This window comes from Daktulosphaira vitifoliae, unplaced genomic scaffold (genome assembly GCF_025091365.1).
Source record: "Daktulosphaira vitifoliae isolate Bord-2020 unplaced genomic scaffold, ASM2509136v1 Scaffold_1, whole genome shotgun sequence".
Lineage (NCBI taxonomy): Eukaryota > Metazoa > Arthropoda > Insecta > Hemiptera > Phylloxeridae > Daktulosphaira > Daktulosphaira vitifoliae.
The window spans coordinates 45,346,325-45,367,493 of NW_026099572.1; the positions used below are offsets into that span (position 1 = coordinate 45,346,325).

Below are 21,169 nucleotides of genomic sequence, written 5' to 3' on the forward strand. Positions count from 1 at the left end.
TTCTTGAATTATTAACTATGTAATACTTTTTAAGTTCATCCCTTATGCCTTGTGAGGGTATCAACTTTGTTTTATAAATAGGAACACATATTTTGAATTATATAAAATGTTTGAGTTTTTAATTTAATAGTAAATGGCATTTGAATTTTTAATATAACTTCATTCGTTTATTATAAAATAGTGAAAATAGTTTTTCATAATATATTATTCTAAAAGTTTAAGTGTATTCAAAATTTTAGTACCGAGTTAAAACTATAAATAATTGAAACATAAAATGGCAATTCTAGAATTGTTATCAAATTAAAAAAATGTAATATACTTTTATATTTCGCTATATGATAGTTTATTTAAATACAAAACTACTCATTCAGTTGAGTAAATAAATCTACATTTGATATATATGTTAATACAAAAAAAATATTAAATATTAAATTCAACTTTTTTACAACATTTTTAATCAAATCAAAGTAATAAGTAACATTAAAATTGTGACATAGAAATATCGATACAATGTTGAACATTTCAACTCTATTTTTGTCAACAATTTTTTACTGTGTTTCTACATTGAACCAATTCAATTAGATGAATCAATATTCAAAAACGTAAAATACTTGGAAAATGAAATAATAAGAGGAATCTAGAAAGAATTCAGAAATGATAGCAATATAATCGGTATTCCTTTTAAGAAAATTCAGGATTTGAAAAATATAATTCAAACGAAAGATGAAGATAGAAATAGGAAGTGGTTATACCCTTACTATGAAGACGCCATGATGTACTGATCATTGAAATATGTGTATATATTGGTCCATTATGGTGGTATGGCAGTTAGACTAAAGACTAATAATAAACATATTGCAAAATTTATTACCACGGTTTACACTATAAGTAGTTTTTTTGAGCTTATCCATTTTGAAAATTAAAAATTAGAAAACATTATAATATTTTAGAGAATTTCAATAATTTACCAAAAAACCAAGTTCTGTTCCACATTTTGGAATCATATCCAATATTTTTAGTGAAATCAAAAAAGTCATAAATGATTATTTCAAATGTGAAATGTTACAATATAAAAATAATGAGTCTAAGCTTATAACCTACAGGAAAGACATTTGGGAAACGAACGAATCTCTAACAAGTAAAAACTTATTAGACAACAATTATTATCCTCCAACAAAAATTGAACTTGTAGTTGAGAAATTAATTGAAGCAATGAAAATTCTCATTACTAAAATAGTAGAAGAATATAAAATAAAGCTTAATGCCGATGAAAATAACGAAAAAGAATGTAAAATAATAAATTTTATACTATGAGCGTTTTTTTTACCACTGAAATTTTGAACTCTAAATTTTGTTTTAAAGTATAATTATATAGTTTATCAAAAAATTATGTAAATGAAAATATTGTTATTTTTAGCTAAAAAGTTTATTAATAAGGAATATTTTAAGGAAAAAAAAAAACTATAATATTTATTCACACAACTTTTTCTTAACAGTTTCAAATATTAAAATTAATACTCTTTAAGACTGTTTTTAGAACCGAATTTTCATGATGTGTTCAAAATAGGTTATTAAATTAACACAAAACTAAAAATAATCAAATTAAAAGAAATCTATTTTTTTAAGCTAAATTTTGTAAAAAAAATATATGAACTATTTTTCTTTTATCTTTTATTCTTTTTATCTTTTAAATTTAATAATCATGAAATATTTTTATATTTATACCTAATAACTTATAATTGCACTAACTCAATTTATTTTTAATAGAAACGATATCTTCATTTAATAGTAATATACAGTAGCTATGTATTAGATAGTATATGTAAAAAATCAAAAGAGTAATTGTTAATATAGAATCAATAATTTGTGTTGTTAATTGAGCAATAATTTTGCCAGGAGAATGAAAAATTTTTTAAGTGACAAATATTTTATTGAATTAACAAAACTACTTTCGAATTGACAAATTAAATTATTGTTCTTATATTTTTTTTCAGTGTTAATAATATATTAATATATTTAACTAGCTTAAATTTTAGAAAATTATCTAATTAAGAAAATGACGTGTCAATTCTTTTGGAAAAAAAACATTAACTAGTATTTCATTAGTTAGCTGAAAATTCTCCTATAGTATAAATAGCAGTACTCCACCTCATCTCTAATCATTACTTAAAATTTTTCTTATAAAACTTTCAAAATATTGATCCAAAAGTTGTAATTAACCAGTAATTCTCTTAATTAGATCATTGTTTAATAAATAAGCCATAGCTTAAATATTATGTATATTGCTGTTTGAAATGATAAAGTTGATATTTTTGTATATAAAAAATATTTTTTGATTGATAAATTAAGAAAATTATGTTACTTGAAGAATAATACTTATAATATATTTATTTTTCAATTAAAGGAGTGGTAAAAAATGATAAAAGAATCGCTCTGTATTGATTGAAAATTTAATGTATATAATGCAAATAGTGTTGTGATTCAATTACCATCAGGTCAAGTACAGTATTGTAATGTTTTGTTCTACAACTTGAATTCAGTCAACTGAATGTTGACGACCATAAAAAATTTAAAAAGGCTAAAGTTATAAGGGAGAAATCGTAAAAAAAAAATGTCACTGGACATTATATGAAATACACAACTGTCGGTTGCAACCAAGGCTATTTAGTGCAAATGGACCGAGAGTAACCACCCAAGACAAGCAGCTAAGCCCCAGAGACTGAAAATAATGAAGTCCCCAGATGGTATCGTCTCGTTCTGCGATAATGGAACCCTTCATATCCTCTTTCCTCCCGTGTTTGTTTTTGAGGTTAACTGCAAAAACAGAAAAGATAAAATGCTACTACTACTGTTTTCCCAAGTTTCTCAACTTTTATGACAACAAAAACGTGACGGGTCCGTTAGGGACATCACCACAGAAGCTTTACACTCTCTCACCCCGTCCGCTATGCTTATAATGTCTAACGGTTTTTACCACAGCTGGGGTACTTAAAAACTTATTTGTTTTTTGTGCCACTTTATTCTATTATCAAGAGCATTATTACTTATTGATTCAAGAATTAGTTAATACTTCCATAATATTGTTTATAAATGTGCTTTTCATGAGGATACGTAGGATAAAAATTCAATTCTTATATACAATTTCTATTTATCAACTGTGCAACAATAAAAATATACAATAATAACACATTAAGTGTTGCTGGTACCTATAAATATAAATTGGTATTTGTGCTTGTTGTAAACATCAAGAGAATTTGTAATTTTATTCGATAAACAATTTATATGATGAAATCAATCGTATATAAATGCGTTTAATCAGACTCAGTGACTTATGTGCTTACAGGCAAAAATAATTAGGTACGCATAGACATAAATAATCAATTACTCGATAAGTCGTAGTTACCTTCGTCGTAGCCGTTAGTTAAGTAACAATTAATAGGACTATTATTTGCAGACTGAAACCCTGTAATTATGTATTCATTTAAAAATAAGAGGTTCAAACAAGACTGTGGTTGAGATGGCATAGGAAAGACATTTTATCAGGGTTTAAAAGTTCAACTTAGCCACTACCACGCCCATAACCCCTTTGATTTATTAAAGGAAGTTGTTGTATCGCCTTTACCTTAAATATTATGTATACTTGAATAAATATTGGATACTATAATGTTAAAATATATACAATGTATATATATATATATTTACATAGAACGTTTAACGAAAATCATTATTCTGAATTTATAGCATACTAAAATGACATTAAACTGGTAATTATAATATTTCTGTCCAAGTTAGATAACTAATGTTCAAATAAGATAAAAAAATTAGATATTAATTTATCCTTACTTTATAGATAAAAAGACTACGTGCTTTGAGTTAGGTGTGAATGTAAATTGTGTTGTAAACAGGCAGACATATGAATAATAACTTACTTATAGGAATGTTATATGCCATCTTCAAATAGTTATATATGTAATGCTTATATAATATCTCGAATAACAAACAATTTTACTTTATTTTTGTTTTCACAAAATATTCCTCATATAATGTTAATACTTTAGAATATATTAATAATCATTCTTTATTAGTCGTTGAGTCAACATGAATACCTTTTCTGTCTTTTTTAAAATTAGTGAGAACAAATTTCTTTTTTAGAATTGGTTAATCTAAAATATCAAAGAGAAATAATATAATAAGTAACTTGAGGTAAGATTTTTTGATATCAATCAATTATTTATGTTTTAAAATATAGGAAAACTCTTTTGGGTTTATCAATTTACTAATAATTAGTGAAAATTGATAATCGTTAAACAGTTTGATCATATTCTAAAATCTAAATAATTTATTAATAATAACCATTTTACCTTATTAGCCTTGCTATACCAGGTTATTCTACATTAATGGAATATTTTTACATGAAAATAAAAAATTATAAGAAATAATTAATATTGCCAGAGAGACAGAACTCTTTGACACATTTATAGGAGTGGCTTATTAATACATATATATACTATATATAGTATTAGATATACAAGTAATGATAAAAACACTTATATATCACTCTGTGGAAACACTTATGTGAAGAAACCAATTAATATAATTTGGTTGTAGGTACACACAATGAACGTGGTTTAATTGCATGGACAGTTCTTTCTTATCTCTTTAACAAACTAAAACTAATTTGTTTCAATCTTCTAGAAGTTTTTAGATTTTTAAAAAAACAATAACATTTCACTGTAATATTTTAAATCCCAAAATATATATCCTATTATTTAGTGGCATATTATTTAAAAAATAATGATAATTTCTTGCAATCAGTTTTAATTGTAAATTTTTTTTTACTGTTAAAACATATATTTTAAAATACAATTTATTGAATAATTTTTATTTTATATAAAATGCATTATTAAAAAATGTATGAAAAATTTACAACATATTAAATAAATCTGTACAAAAGTTTTATTTTCAAATATAAAAACATTAGTTACAAAATACAAAAATATATTTAAAAAATAAGATAACTTATTACATATAATTACAGATAAAAAATATAAAAATAATTCACTACGCTTTATAATAGAATATATTATACTCTTTAATTTTATTTTACTTTTTTTTTCAATCGGTTTTTGGCAACAATTTCTATTGAAAATAATTTTTAGTAAAGGCCATGCAATTAATCACAACTCGTAACCAGATTTGTTTTATAATGTCGAGGAAAAACTTCCAGTAAAAGAGCAAGGTTTATATAAAGAGGAGGTGGAAATATACACCTCAAACTTTTGGCTGACTTCCAAAGTTCGATTCTGGTAGGGTGATAAATGAACGAAAGAGTTTAATAGTAATTTAGTAAGTTCTTTCTTTGACAATGTACAAAAGTTACCAAGCAATTGTCTGAGAAAAAGTATTTTTCATACATTCCAATTAAATTGATAAAATTTATTTTTATTTACCAAATGCGCAAAAATCTCTAGATAGTACTTTTTTGTTTTAAAAATATCTAATGAAATTTTCAATCAATATATCGGTTAGTAACAATAGATGACGTATTGCATATTTCCACTAGTTTTAGTCACGCAAATGGTGTTATATGTTTTTAACAACATAACAATATATTAATCAACATATTTAATTAATAGTTAACTATTTAAATAAAAGTTATATTAAAAAAATATATTCATTAATTTTTATAACCTCTTTTTAGGTTATTTTTCAAAAATACTTTATATTTGAGCATATAATTGTATATGATTTTTTTATTTACAAGTCATGGCACGCGACAACTGAATTATCCTATAAATGGATATCCACCATACGGTATGAAATTAGGGAATTGAGCTATCGTAGGTTGAACGGCAACAGACTGAGTCAAATATGAAGTTACCTGAGTGGGAAAAACAGAACTAGAGTACAATGTAGTATAAGCAGTTTTAGCACCAAATGTAAGCTTGAGTACTCTACTATCAGTTTGAGTGACCATTGATTCGGTAATAACTGGTGTGGACATTACGGTAAACGATGGCTGTTGTGGGAAAAGAGTAGGCTGTGGAGGAAATAGGGTTGGTTGTTGTGGAAATTGGGAAGGCTGAGGAAATAAAGAAGGTTGTGGTTGTAAAATTGATTGTTGGGGAAATAGAGCAGAAGGTTGAGGTATAGCTAGGGTGGTCGTGAAAAGTTCAAAATCTGTTCGTGTAACTGTTCCAATCGGCCTAGATAGAGTAGTATAATATGTACTACCACCATTCACTATAGGAAGGGCGTGTGTTTCATACAATGTTTCCAATTTTAAAACTGGTCTAGAAGTTGTAATAACTGGAGCAGGCACTGGAGCATTTGGATTAAGTAGTCTATAGAGAGCCAGTTGTTGAAGTTGTTCAGGACTCATAGTTGGAGGGGCTGAACTGGAGAAATTATTATTGTTATTAGTAGCATTGGGGAATTTATGTGCTTTCTTTAAACGTAAACCATTTGTTTTATCCATTTGTGAAACATCAAAATTTGATCCAACATTAGCTAGATCTAAACTGTCCAGAAACGCTTTTGCTGCATTTGGATGAGAATCATCTTCATTATTATTGTCACCATACTCAAGCTCCAAATGAAGTTCAGATCCAGCCTCATCTAATCTTGTATTAAACTCATTCAATGTTTTACTTGGAACAAATTGATATACCTCCATGGGAGGTAGAGTTTTCACTGCTGTTATTAATCTGGTAACCTTGTAAGATTGGATTAAAGTATAGCTGCTTGTATCACTACCTCGAACTACTGGTAAAATGTGAGTTTTTAACATAAGTTCAGTCGTGCTGAAACTTTCTGTCATAGTTTCTAATGGTGGTGTAGCTTGGTCAGGAGATAAAGCTATTGGGGGCAAGGTAGCTATACTAGAATCAATTGGGTGTTCGCGACCATATAAGTTATTGACAGTGCTTGCAAGTATGTTTTCGGATAGTGGTTCTACTCTAGATGGCTGAGGACTTTCAGTTTGCTCGACAAGACTCTTTTGGAACGTAGATGTGACAGTTATAAATCTAGTGTTTTTCACAGATCCAACCTAGAAAAATAAGTTGTATATTTTTTATCTATGTATTAAATATTGAGAACTAATTTTTAAATATCATTTATATTTATATTTTATACTATTAACATTAAATATATAAACATTTTATATCATTTTTATAAAAGTTATATTTATATAGAATATATTATCTCTCTTCTAGTTGTAATTATATTTTGGTTCATAAAATATAGTGTTTAAGAAATAAATTATGTTGTTTCTGAAATGGATGATTCCATAATGTTAGTAAACGTTATTATATTAATATGATTTTGACTTAAATAGATTATATTTCTAACTTGTAAAAATACTAGAATAGATGGTTTATTATTTTATTATAGGTATTTATAATTGTAAAAGTTTCTACTTTTTTTTTATAATTTAGTATTTATATAATCTCGTAGATAATAAATTATATAAAATAGTTCTATTATATTAAAATGTACGAAAATTGAAATATACAACTAAAAGCATTGAAAAATTAATTGTGTTTACTTGAAAAGAATACGGTGATTTGATAGTTGCAATTTCATAGTAAATATCTTTAAATTCAGCAGGTGTTGATATCTCTACTCTAATAGTTTCAGCGGTTGCTGTTGGAGTAGATTCTTGAATAAGAACATCATTATCATCGTCATGTTGTAAAGCTGGTAATAAACCAGATCCTGCCAACGCTTGATCATTATTATCTACTTGTACGTCAGGCAAATGCGGTGTGACTGGAGTTGTATTATTTTCTTGGCCATGTCGCAGGTCATCTATCCGGCGAATGGTTACACGAGGTTTAGGAGATGTTTTATACTCCCATCGACCAGATGGTCGAACTAGTTTAGATTTGAATGTTATTGGTGGAGTTGGTATGGATTGATGGTTTGACTGTGATTGTAAAGGTTGCTGTTGCTCTTGTTGTTGAAAATGTTTTTTGAAAACTCTACGAGACGTTGTAGTAGGAGTTACAACTGCATTGTTTTCATTGCGTTTAGAACTAGGGACAAATCTTCTATGAGTGATAGATCCTTCAGTGATATCTTCTTGAGCTTCAGTGGTTGGTCTAATAAATCTATTTTGTTTAAAGTTTGACGATTTTTGTGTAGTTGTTGTACCTTTTGTTGAATATTTAGAACCTTTTCTATAACTGGGTGTTGTTGGTTCATTTTGAGTTTGAGAGTACTCATTAATTTCTTCATCTACTGCTGCTGGATAATCGTCTGACTCTCGAGGTTTATTTTTTGGTGTAGGTGTGTATTTATTTTTGTTTGTACTAATATTAATAACTGGTTTTCTAGATTGTCTAACTAAATTTGAACTTGGTTGAGATCCAACTAAATATTCTAATGATTCATCTTCTAAGTTAGAGGTTGACGGAGTAGGTTCAATACTTGGTGGTCTACTAGCTGATTTAGGAGCAACTGTTTTTAATATACGAATTCCAGATGAAGAAGGTGAAATTTTGACTGTAACTTTTTTTGGTGTTTTATTAGTAACCGGTTCTTCATCTATATTAAAATTTGATACACTACTAAATGCACGTGGTTTGCCTTTTTGGTTAACCACTAATCTTGATGCGCTTGGCCTTAAATCAATCACTTTAAATGTTTCATCTACCACTTCAGATGGCTGCCGAGAGAGGAAATCGTATTCAGGTGTAGGTGCTAAATGATTTATAGCAACCTCTTGGACAGGCTCACCAGAAATTACTTCTACTTTACTCGAAATAACTTTTTCTGGGATATCACTAGAAGAATGAGAACTAATACCTTCAATAACGTCTTCTTTTGTTATTATGTCATTGACAACTTTAGTACCTGTTAAAACAACTACTTTGGAACTTATGAAATCCTTTTTATTTTTTTCAACGGCCTCAGGAGAAACTCCCTCCATTGGAGGAATTGGCGTTGTCGATTTTACGACTAATTTTTTTTGAGTTGAAAAAGTTCCAGATTTTTTTTCTTGGTTATTTTTTTTATCTTCATCAATTGATGTTGGTTCATTAGTTGTTATTGTTGTAGGTTCAGGAGTTGTATTAAGTTCTTTGATTGTTATGACAGCTTCTTCATTTGGTAGTTGATCGTCTGGTTGATATAATGGTTTACTTGGAGTTATATCCACAAATTCAGTTTCCAACTGTTCTTTGGACACTGGTTTTTCTTCGATTGTTGTGAATGATTCTTCAGTAGTTGTTTGATCTACAGCTGTAATGACTAAAGAAACAGAATTATTAAAAATAATTGTAATTTTAAGTGCAATTTAATTAGTTAAATTAAATTATTATTTAATTATGACATTTACCCGGCAAAGGAGAGGCACTTTGAGGCATGAACACCATTTTAGTGTTTCCAATAGTTGTTGTAAAATCTAAAAATCCATAAACAGTTTGAGTGATTTGACTATCTGGTAATACCACAGAAGAGGCAAATGGTTCAGGACTGTCATATTGAGAGTTTGCGTCCACATAAACTGGTCCAGATTCACACTTGGCATATACTATGAACAACGCTAAAAATAAAATAAATGTTAAATGATATTTAATTTTATTTAATATTACATAAATTGATACAAATTATACACTAATGTTGGTGTGTATTATATTATTACTGATTGAATCAGTGGCGTATGTAGAATCTTAAGTCAATCCTGCCAACCTAGTAGTTTTTAATATTTTTATCATGGATATGTTAAATATTTCAGGATTTTTTATTATTTAGGATATTTCTGTCATTTAATGATATAAAGTAGATAAATTAAGAAATTTAGGGAAGATGCACAATAATAATAATAAATGAGCTAAAATTGTAACTTAAATATGGTTTCATAAAAATAAATGATATTTTATTAAAAAAAAAAAGATTTTATATTAAAATATTTCATTCTTCAAAATTAATTAACAGGCAAGACTGAAAATATCAATATTTGTTATTAAAAATTCCATCGTTTAAAATATTGAAATACTTAATACACATTTTAAGTAATGAAACTTTACTGAGCAACGCTTCAAGATTTAAATTAATGAATATTTTACTGGCTAATTAAACGGTTAAAATATTCTACCGCTATTGTCTTCGTTATAAATGATTCACCATTGTATATATATATATATATATATATATGAAAATCACCTGTTTAATAGTATGAAAAAAGTCTCACTTTAAAACGCTAATTAGTTTAATTAGCCTTGTCGACATAATTGCTGAAATTAATAGCATAAAATTTGTCTGGCTGAAATCGAAATGATTTAGTACAACCCAAATGAATAATTTTTAAAACAGCATGATGAGATTAAAACGTTTTAAAATAGGAAATTTAGAATAGGTTAATATATTATATTAACTTTATATTCGTTAATAAAGAATTACTTACAAAACTTTGTAATATGGTTTTTATAAAATATAATACATACACACATTATAATATTATAATATATGTAATTAAAAATTTATAGTACATATTTTAACCTATTATGTAATATTAACCAAAACATTATTAAATACTATTTTTTAATACAATTTTTAGAATTAAAAGAACTGTCGGAGCGTAATTTGTGTTAAACATATTAAACGTATTTGTCGAATAAATCATTTTATATACATTATTGTGATTTTATTGGAGATCTCACAAATATCATAAAATACAAAAATTGTTTTTTAGTCGTGCGTATAACGAAATGTTATAGTTTGATGAAAGCTATCATACTATGATAAAACACGAAAGAAAGTCGACATAATGTTACTCGTTTGTATACATCCATAAAAACATGCGAAAGAATTTTAAAAAGAGATAAACAGTTTCAATTTTGTTTGTGAGTGAAACTTCTAACACATCTTAAGTGAATCAATTTTAGAAATAAAATTATGTTTTTAGAGTATTTGGTTGATATAATATCAACCGAATTTTTTAAAACATATTGTTATAAATGATGGATGTAATGTGGTTTTACAATATATTAGGTATAAACAAATTTTTATTTTATCAAATAGTTTTAATTATATTATTTAGCTGATATTAGAATTAGATAGATACTTCAAGTTCAGACAACTTAACTTGAAGTTAAGAAGATTTCTTCTTAATACTCTGGCGTAAATAATTTATTACGGAAAAAACTTAAGGAACAAGCAACGACCATGAACTAATTTACTTGGCCCAAATGATATACGACTATAATTAAAGAAAATATTTGTTTCATCCAAGGATGAATAAACTACATGAGAAATGGACTTGTTAACATAAAAAAAAATTGTTTAGTACAATAAGAATGATGATAATTATTTTAATGTAGACGTTTGACTGATAAAGGTTACATGAAAATAGACTTCGTCTTAAGATTCTCTAGGGCCTTCATTTCTTGTTTTTGTAATAGATATTATGAGAATTATATATAAATTAAAATACAAAAAGATTATAGTTATATTTTAAAATGTCATTTATATAATGTCAAAATATACTTTTTAAACTTTATTTCTAAGGATTAACAATTGATATATTGTGTAAAACGTCAAATATAAATTAGATGTTTGTATCTAAGTTTTACTTACTTTGTAAAAAAAAACACAATAGTAACAATTTCATTTTGAAGAATTTCATTTCAAACAATACCCTAGTTAGCTTTTTACAATCCGTGAGTTGTATGTGTCGTATCTCTGTCGCTGAACACTATGTAAGGGGATACAGTTTGGTTGTCGAGCAATACCCACTGGTACACTCAATTGTATTAGTGTGTACTTATTGTCAGTGCAGTTTTCGCCTGGAAGTCATTGCAATACGCCGGCCGGGTGACAAAACCGGGTGATACGAAAACAGCGCCTGTAAGAAAAATAATAATAATATAAAAATAGGCATAATAAAATCGCTAAGGAAAATAAGACAAATGTCATAGTAGACTTTTTCATATAAATGAGTTTTTCCGAGGGATACCTAATAGGGTTGCTTTATGAACAATCATAAACATAATATAGATCGAGGATGTACTATAGCAAACAGGAGAAGTTATGTGCCGAGGAATTTACTTTTTAAATAAAATATTTCAAAGTTATAAACGTCTGTGAATTTATTTTATATTTTTGATAGAATGTTGAAGGTTTTTATTTTTTTATTCTCTAGCAATGCCCCGTAAGTAAAATTTTTTTTTCGGTTTAACCAAACCGAAAAAAAACAACAACTGTTGTGCACGTGGCCGATGTACCGTAAACACTCGCATATGCTTACATTGTTAAATATAACATCCCTACTGCCCTGTACCCACTTGTGGTTCTACACGAAAGTAGTATTGCAAAAGCACTTTATTAGTTTTCAGTTACGTGGGTTTTGTTTGTGTCGATATGCCCGATCGTATTTTCTCTTCGAGGACAAAAAGCGAAAAAGAAATATCAAGGTGTCTAACTTGGTAGTTTTTACACTTTGCTAACTACCAAGTGTTTGTTGTGTGTGTTTATATATTTAAAGTCACCCTTTAAATTTACGGTAAAACGAATAGGTACCACATAATTTATCTAGAATCAACAAGAACGGTCAAAGCAAACACTGCACACGATCAACGGACTTGAATTCAACTAAAAAAAAAAAGTTTATAAGGTAAACACAATTATCCTATATGATAAAAATTTAATTTGTTTAAATCAAATTATCTGCAATTTATTTTCAAACGGATGAACGAAACGGTTTGGCGGGTTAACCATAAATGATAATGTGCTGCTGCAGCCAAGTAGTAATAACTCGCTGGCTCCACAAAGTCTACGAGGTGAATGAATAATATCACGTATGAATTTCGTACTGCAGTATATTACAAGCTCACACTTCCTAGCACGTGTATGAAAAGTCTGAGCTGATTTTTGTCATCGTTCAAAACAATATTCGCTTTATTATAATCCGCCTTCTTCTGCGCCTGTGAGATTTAATTAGTGTAAATTAATTAATGTTTGTCCGTAACTGCCATACTGCCTTGTGCATACTAATTGGATTAAATGTTATTATTATTTAAATTAATTTCATATAAACAAAAATTTGATTTTAAATTGATAAAATTTGAATTTAAACAACAGATGATTGATTGACAAACAACAGATAAAACAATTTCCCAGAAGAATGTTAGATGTGTAGCCATTTAAAAATAATCAGGATTATTAATTAACACGTTAAAGAAAACATTTTCAAAACACAATTACGCAGTTTAAAACGTCCCTCAAGACCAACGTAAATATTGAAAATTTTGGAGTTAAAAACGTAACTTTCCTGAGGATAATAGTTAATTGAAAATTGATTTTTATTTCAATCATGAGGGTCGGTATAAATTTTTTTTGTCGTACACCGTTACCGGACCACTTATCAACGTAATGGAAAATGCCTTATCAGTTTTTGTTTGCTGCTTTTTATAAATATATCTGGTATTTAATAGAAATAAAATAAATATTGGAACGGATGAACGTTGAACAGACGGCAAGGCACGACGAATAAAAAAAAAACGTATCTTTGTATTACACAAAATTTATCTTGGAGATAAAATCCACAATGAATATTATGAATTCCACGATTACCTATCTATACTAAATTCGTAAACAATATTGGAATCCGTTGTACAATACAAGAGGTAGAAAGAGAAAAACGGATCAATTTTCGCAGCCGGATTTCGATTGAAATTCCATTGTTTGCCAAAAGCTTTTATTAAAAGGTACAACGATGAGAAATGCATCCAATTGATATTTGAGAACACAAAAAAAACATTTCTGACTGAGGAGAAAAAAACAAATTCGATTTTTATGGGCCTATTGTGAAATATCGTATGATCACGTCTAGTCGAAGTAATGAAATTAATAGCGTTTCAAGCATTTGTCATCAAAGCGAAGAGAAAAAAATCCTTCGAGTCGCTCGACTAAATGAATTTCAATCGAAAAAATGTTTCTCATATTATTATTCAGAGGTGTGTTTTCGACGAACTTTCTTATTTTCGTCAATAAAAACATTTGACATCGAGACTTCTCTTACATCAAAGTAAAGACATTTGCTATTGGTACGATATTTTTTGTTGTGGTTATTAAATTAAAATTTCACAACACAAATGACATCTAAAATAATTTGACATCCTGAGGATAACACAAACAATTATTGCAATATTCGTCCGAAATTTCTGTTGATTAACAAAATTTATTGGACTGGTTCTTGTTGAATGGACCGTACAGTTGACTACCCGTTGACAATTGCGCCATTAATATGTAGAGTTGGTGTATTTGAACGACAAATCAGTTGAGGTGGCAAACATCAAACGATAAATTTTATATTGAAACCCGTGTAAACACTTGTAAAAACTACATAAATCGTAAATTAAGCAGACCGGTACGTAACAGGTGGTCTTGGGCTTTTATGTTTTTCATTAAATTGCCGAATAAAATCATTCCTTTTAAATGTTTATATTATGCGTTCGTACGGTTGTAATAACATTTATTATATGTATAAATAAACAACGGTATTATATGAGCATGCTACCGCATATTACAGCCGTTAGTCCTTCGAGAGAAAAAAATATACATACATGTGTAATATCAAAACGATTTTGCAGCCAGAAACTGTACTTTGCCGGTGTCGTAAAATTAAAAAACTCGGTACAAACTCGCAGTTTAACGACCGTGTTAACGAACAGTGACAAATAATTTATTGCTTGTTATTTTTTAACCATTATTATTTATTTTTATTGGCATTATCATTTTGGTCTCAACGTCGACGGCTGCACGCGATCACGCCAAATGGTGAAACCAACACATTGTGTTTTATCGGTCACGATGTCGTCGAGTCTCTAACGTCTCGGTGCGTCGGCCCGGAGGGTCACCGATGAGACAATCGATGTAACAAAGTGCCGTCGCAACATTGATATGGGAAATGATAAAAACAAAACCGTTTGTCCGACATTTACCGGATCGTTAAGTCCATCCGACGCCGATGAAACGGCAACGCACTCCCAAGTCAAATGCCACTTGATTAAACACGGTCGAAAACGACTTACCAAGTGCCGAGTTTCGCGTTAAAGTCAAGCCGCATGTATAAGAAAAACTGAAAGTGGAACTTGCATTGTACGCGCGGCCAACAAAATGTAAAACTCATCGAAAAACCGCTCGGTCGGCAACGTTTGAACAATACACGTGTATCGAAACCGAAAGTATTTTTTATCGTTGTTCGACCCGCATTAACATGTGTATTAGTAGTTGAATAAAACATTCATGTTATACATGCCAGAAAAGAGTAATTAAATAATGATTATTGAATAATTTTAATAACATCAATCTCTACGCGTGACGTTAACACAATTTTTAAACTTTCTTTGTTGTCCGTGAACTCGTTAGTGCAATAGTTGTGGGCTTCGCACCCACTAAAACACATACTCCAACAACAACGTCATGAATGTGAAGTCATCTCGATTCGTTAGGGTTCGGCGTTGGACATGATCTCTAACAGCAGTCTCTTAAACACGATTTTATTGCGCGGCTTAAATGTTATAATGTTCTAAAGTGTACTTAAATTTGGGCAGCTAATAGACATTTTAACTATTACACATTTTTACCGCAGAACGCTTCCCGAAATATCCACCAAAGCGCTCACTTTAATTTAGTGAAAGAAACACAAAATGTCATCAAAAAACCAAATCACTTGCACTCTGCAAGTTTTCAGAAGAAAATCGACTAGCGAACAGACATTCCGACTTTTACGACTTTACAAAGGAGTCGTTTACTAGTAATTAATACCGTGAGTTTTTGTTGACCAACAGTTTTAAAGTTTTCGCGGTGTGTGACCACAATAATTAAAAATGATATTCGCTCCGTCTCTATGCTATTCAAAATTGACGGCTCAAGATTAATTGACAAAATTAAACATTAATATTGTCGGGTTGACGGAGCCGAAAACGTACAGTGTGACCTGTGGAACGTGTTCGACACGCCGTCGAGTTTTATGTTTTTTTTTGGCGAGGCCCGAGACAAAACGCTTGTCGAGATCTGCGTGTCACACGAGCCATCGTGAACTGTTACCTCAGCGATTGGAGGTGATCCCGCGGTAGGAAAGTAATTTTCACTTTTTATTAATCTTCTCACGGAATCGTGTCGCTTTATTGCATTAATTGGCCGTGACGTAGGCAATTTCTGTCGGGCGAATCATCCGCACGTGCGAACAACGCGCGTACATCTCGCACGTACGTGTGTCATTCCCTCGATCAGCGTCGGTCGTTAGGCGCTGACAACAAAGTGCGACTAGGCCTATTCGTCGAACGCCATTGTCCATCGATTAATAGCTGCCGCGCAGTACACACACTTCGACGCGTACGTCTGCCGGCTCACGGCGGATTACGTGTCGTGCGAAAAATAAATCCATTAATTGCGATCACGATTACACAGATGTGTGGGAAACGGTCGAATGGGACCCGGGCAGCCCATCTGTGAATTCACAATTGGTTTTCCGTTAAAAGCAACTAGTCTTGAATTGTAAATCCTATACATATGTACGCCGTCTGGGCTGCTTTGACACTCGCAACCCATCCGGACACTGACCCCGGCCGGCCGTTTCCACTGCTGCTGCACTTGCGGTGCGAACGACGTTAGGTGCGTACCAATCGATTGGTGTTGTCAATGACCTACGCGATCGACATATTTTAGAATTTAGCCAAAATCTACGGAAATTCGACGTTTATCTTATTCTCGTTGTTGATGAAAAAAAAAACTCATAAATTGTACGCCAATCTATTTCTTACTTCGTGTTACAAATAGTAGTTTCCTCTTATTCCTCTTAATCAAGTTTACGATTGTGACTAAACGAAAACTTTTTATAAGTGCCGGGTGTACAACAACGTTATAAACATATCCGTACATTCTTAATTTACATTTTCAAGTAATCTTTGTATGTTTTCTCGGTGAATTATCTTTAACGTTAATCTTAAGTTTGACAATTAATGTTTATTGACTATAATAAGTCCGGAGAAAGAATAGCTCAACAGATCATTTTTAATTCCCAACCATTTAGAAATCTGTCTTTAAGTTTTAAGTTAAATATATTATACTACTACTGTATTGGATCAACTCAAAGAGGCTTTTTTTGTAACGTGTAAAGGTGTCGAGGTAGTAAATTTAAACATTGATATTGTTATATTTTATATTGTTTGTACTTTTTTAACACTACAATAATACAATTTCACTAATTAGATCAACGAGCATAGTTACATAGATAAATCACTGAAGAATTATTCTCCGAGATACTTATGAAATAATATTAATACGCGTAGATTAAACGAGTGAAATATATAATGCCAGACGAGTGACTTTAATAATAATTCTACTGTAAGTATGCACGCAAGTTTTTGGAAATTCATGAGACAGTTAAATTATTTTCATAAAATAAAATAATTTACTTTCTAACGCTCTGGGATGAAATATTTAATACACTATATGAAATAATAAAAAACACTTTAGAAAATAAATCGGTAACAATTAATTTTTATGGAAATATTTAATAGTTTACCTACAATGTGTACAAAGAGCACACAATGAGGCCAGTTAATTTAAACTACAATAAATGTTTTACTCGATTGTTAAAAATTATTCAACAGTGATCTTTAAAGAGGTTCGATTTTGAAATGAGAAATATTTCTTAAGATTCGTCGACATCTTTCATCATGTTGAATTAGTTTAAGTATTCTTCGTCGGGTTAATGGATGCCTTCATTTACTCACCAACAGGTCTAATTAAAGATTTCACACGTTGATATGGATCCACTTGGAAATCTAAAACCTCATCACTTAGAAGAATTTAAATAGATTATACAAAAACAGTCTATGGCTCAGTGAATAGTATTCATAATAAATGCACAGTAGATGATAATTTTAATGTCTTAAGGTTTAATGCACTTTGCTGGCGTTGATGTTAACACAATGTATTTACCCAGAGAATTCAACTATTTTTAGTGACACGCATGCACGTGGACCAACAGCAGTCTAAAAATATACACAGTCAGTGTAACGACTAAATAAACTATTGTGCTACTGTTGTGTAATTCTAATGTGTTCGTTATGTAACAAATAAGTGTTTTTTGCTAAAAATATCTGCACGAAGTGATTCATTGTCGAGGTAATATTTGCTTCAATTTAGCGAAATATGAAATCTAACAACAGTTTTTTTCCTTTCAGAAAAATGATAAAACACATACGCATTTCATAATCATGTGCTTCGCCGAAAACAATAAAAATAAATTACTTTGAATATACAATAATAAAACGTTGAGTTACAAAAAAAAAGTTCCATTTCAAAACAACAAAATCGGTGTAGAGTTGACAGTAAAGTAATATCATTTTGAATCTGACTCTGTTTGCTATTTACCAATTTTATTGAGTTCGACGTTTAAAGTAAAATTATCCTCGTCTGATGGTAAGCAAAGTAAATTCGACTGGGATTCGAAATTCGTAACGGATATAATTAAAAAGAAAATATTTGCACTGCAATCGATCGTAGCCGGTTGAAAAATTCTCATCGAAACTTAGGTTATTGACTTTGTGGAATCGTTATAATAATAATAATAATACGCCGTGTTACGAATAATTGTAAAACAGACGTGACCACACTGACAATTGTGAATCGTTGCGTGTAATTTAGCCATATGACAACTCCATGAGATTTTTCAGTTCCGGCGCCGCACGTACTTGCGTGTCTTTGGTTTTTCAAGTATCACATGATTTTGCCACGTCAACATACGAAGTTCAATTATTTGATAAAATTCAACAGGACGGTAAATTTTCGTTCCTTTAAAACGCTGCAACATAGCGGTAGTTTTGAAACACAAATATAGTTCAGCACTCGGTAGTTAAACCTCTGACGTATTTTATTTTTTTGCTATTTCGTTGTAACGGACTGCTCACATACGTTACGCGGCCATAGGCTTTTCATTGACTGGATTTGAATGCGGCGCGTTCAACGAAAAACCCGACGAGTTCTTTATGAAAAAAGTCATAAAATACAATAACGGCAATAGCAGACAGCAAACATAAATCAAGCAGAATTGCCGATTATGTGTATACATAAATTTGTTTTACAAAAAGTTTCAAATCTCATTATTCTTTTTCTCCGTCCTTCAACATTACATCTTTCATGGCACCGCTTTCCAGCCGCCTCCGAAAATCGGCACCTCCACCTAATCGGCAAGTCTGCGGCGGAGTCAAAGCAATAATTAACGTTGCCAAAAAGTTTGACCGTTTAATGAATTTATGTAAGTCGAAACTAGACCCGCTCCGCGTATTAATGTATTCGTTTTGAGAATTTATGGTTTTCCGCGACAGATAATAACAATTATTATTCCCGTTCTCGTTGTGTTTTAAGCTTTGAATTGATGGTGCCCATTAAAACGAGGAAAAAACAACGAAAACACCGTTCCTTAGTCGACGAAAAAAAGGAAGACGGCGAATGTGAATAAAAGCAAACGGTTTTAAAGGGGAGGATCGGAAAAAAACAATTTCAGTAAAACGAAACCACCTCGGCAATTAAAAATGACTGAGACTAATAAATTTTTGGTACCAAACTAAACATTGCCTTTGAATACATCTCCGATGCAGTTGTTCCATTCAATTGATGTAACCGCTATAAAAATAACTAGTTTTGTTCAATTGTAAATACAATGAACAATTAAAAGAAAAAGTTGTTCGCAAATGTCAAATCGTAGTGAAACTATTAAGTCGTTGATACATTCATACTGGATGGTTTAATATTAATAGCTTATAAATCTATTAACTGTTGTTTGATCAGAAATTAAAAATTCATTTAATGTTTTTAGATATATCTTAAATTTCAAGCTAAAAGTTTTACTTTTTCTAAATCTTTTTTCGTTGTCCAAAAACGTTTCGTTATTTATTCAAGAAAAAAAACGTTATTTATGGCGCTGTATTACTAACTTATTAACTTATTAATACATTATATACTTTTGGTTTTGAAAACTATTTTTTTTTAAATCATTTTAATGTTATTCGGGTTAAAAAAATCACAAAGATATCTCAATTAAATGTGCCTTGGCATAATTTTTTAGTGCATAGATCGAAAAAAGAATCAAAAGATTAAACGAAAAACCGAAATGCCAAATATATTTTCTTTAAATACTAGAAGCCTTTTTTGTGGTATAAACTTAAAAGATGTAATAAAAACGTGATTTGCGGTTATTACAAAAATGTATATGACCCCAAATAGAAAAGATGACATTTAATGGACCACGTTTCTTATAATTTAATCCTGTTTTTCAAAATTCAATGCAGAAATTTAATCGCACTTATGTTTAAAATTATATAATGTTTTTCAACAATAAATTACTAATATATGTTTATAAAAATTGAAATTACAAAAAATTAACACGTGAATATAAATATAATTAATTAAAAGAAAAATAAATGTTTTTTAAAAATAATTATTTTTTTAGTAAACTATTTAATGATAACTGTATTTGTATGATCCTCGTAATACATAGTTTCAAAAATAAACTTGGTGGACATTTAAATCGATTGTGAAGAAAACTAACAAGATTAGTTTCGGATACGCACTATTTGAAATGTATTTAAAAATGAGCTTCTTAAAGGTATTTTGAATCCTTTGAAAATTGTAAAAATAAATGGACCAAATACTCTAGAAAAGACCACACGTCTGAAAAACGTGAGGGTTCGAGTTTTTGTGTGCTTGGTCAACCCCGTAAAGATTTATAGGCAATTTTTTTATTCGCCATAAGCAAACGTGTTTCAAATGTAAAAACGTTTTCTTTAAAAATACTTTCAGACGATATGCACGGAAAATAGACAATTAATTTTGAAACCGATTTAAAATTCGCTCAAAACCAACATGTAATTTAATAGACCACTCATATAGAAAATGTCCACAGTATTCATTTTGCCCGTGAAATTCATTCGTACGACTCAATTAACGGATGCTCGAGGGAATATCGTAGAAAATAATATTTGTTTCTTCTTTTCAGTCTTTGTTCGATATTAAACATTAACTTTTACGCTCGGACAGGTTTTCGGGGTACTACTGCAACTACCACTACTGATATTAATGGTTCAAAATAAACCTTAACTCGGTCGAAACTAATGAAGATAAATTGCAGTCAAGTATCGCCATTCCAAGGATG

General features: G+C 29.8%; 1 protein-coding gene across 1 annotated transcript in view; it reads right to left on the reverse strand.

Annotated features, from left to right (window-relative positions):
- Positions 1-4,933: 4,933 nt before the first annotated feature.
- Positions 4,934-21,169, reverse strand: part of LOC126899104 (uncharacterized) — a 53,362-nt gene continuing 37,126 nt past the window's right edge. The window contains exons 2-5 of the mRNA XM_050673660.1: positions 11,584-11,851; positions 9,344-9,550; positions 7,550-9,255; positions 4,934-7,051 (exon numbers count right to left, since the gene is read on the reverse strand). Coding sequence (XP_050529617.1) covers positions 5,786-7,051; positions 7,550-9,255; positions 9,344-9,550; positions 11,584-11,632 — 3,228 coding nt within the window. The 5' untranslated portion in view covers positions 11,633-11,851 and the 3' untranslated portion in view covers positions 4,934-5,785. The remainder of the gene's footprint in view (positions 7,052-7,549; positions 9,256-9,343; positions 9,551-11,583; positions 11,852-21,169) is intronic.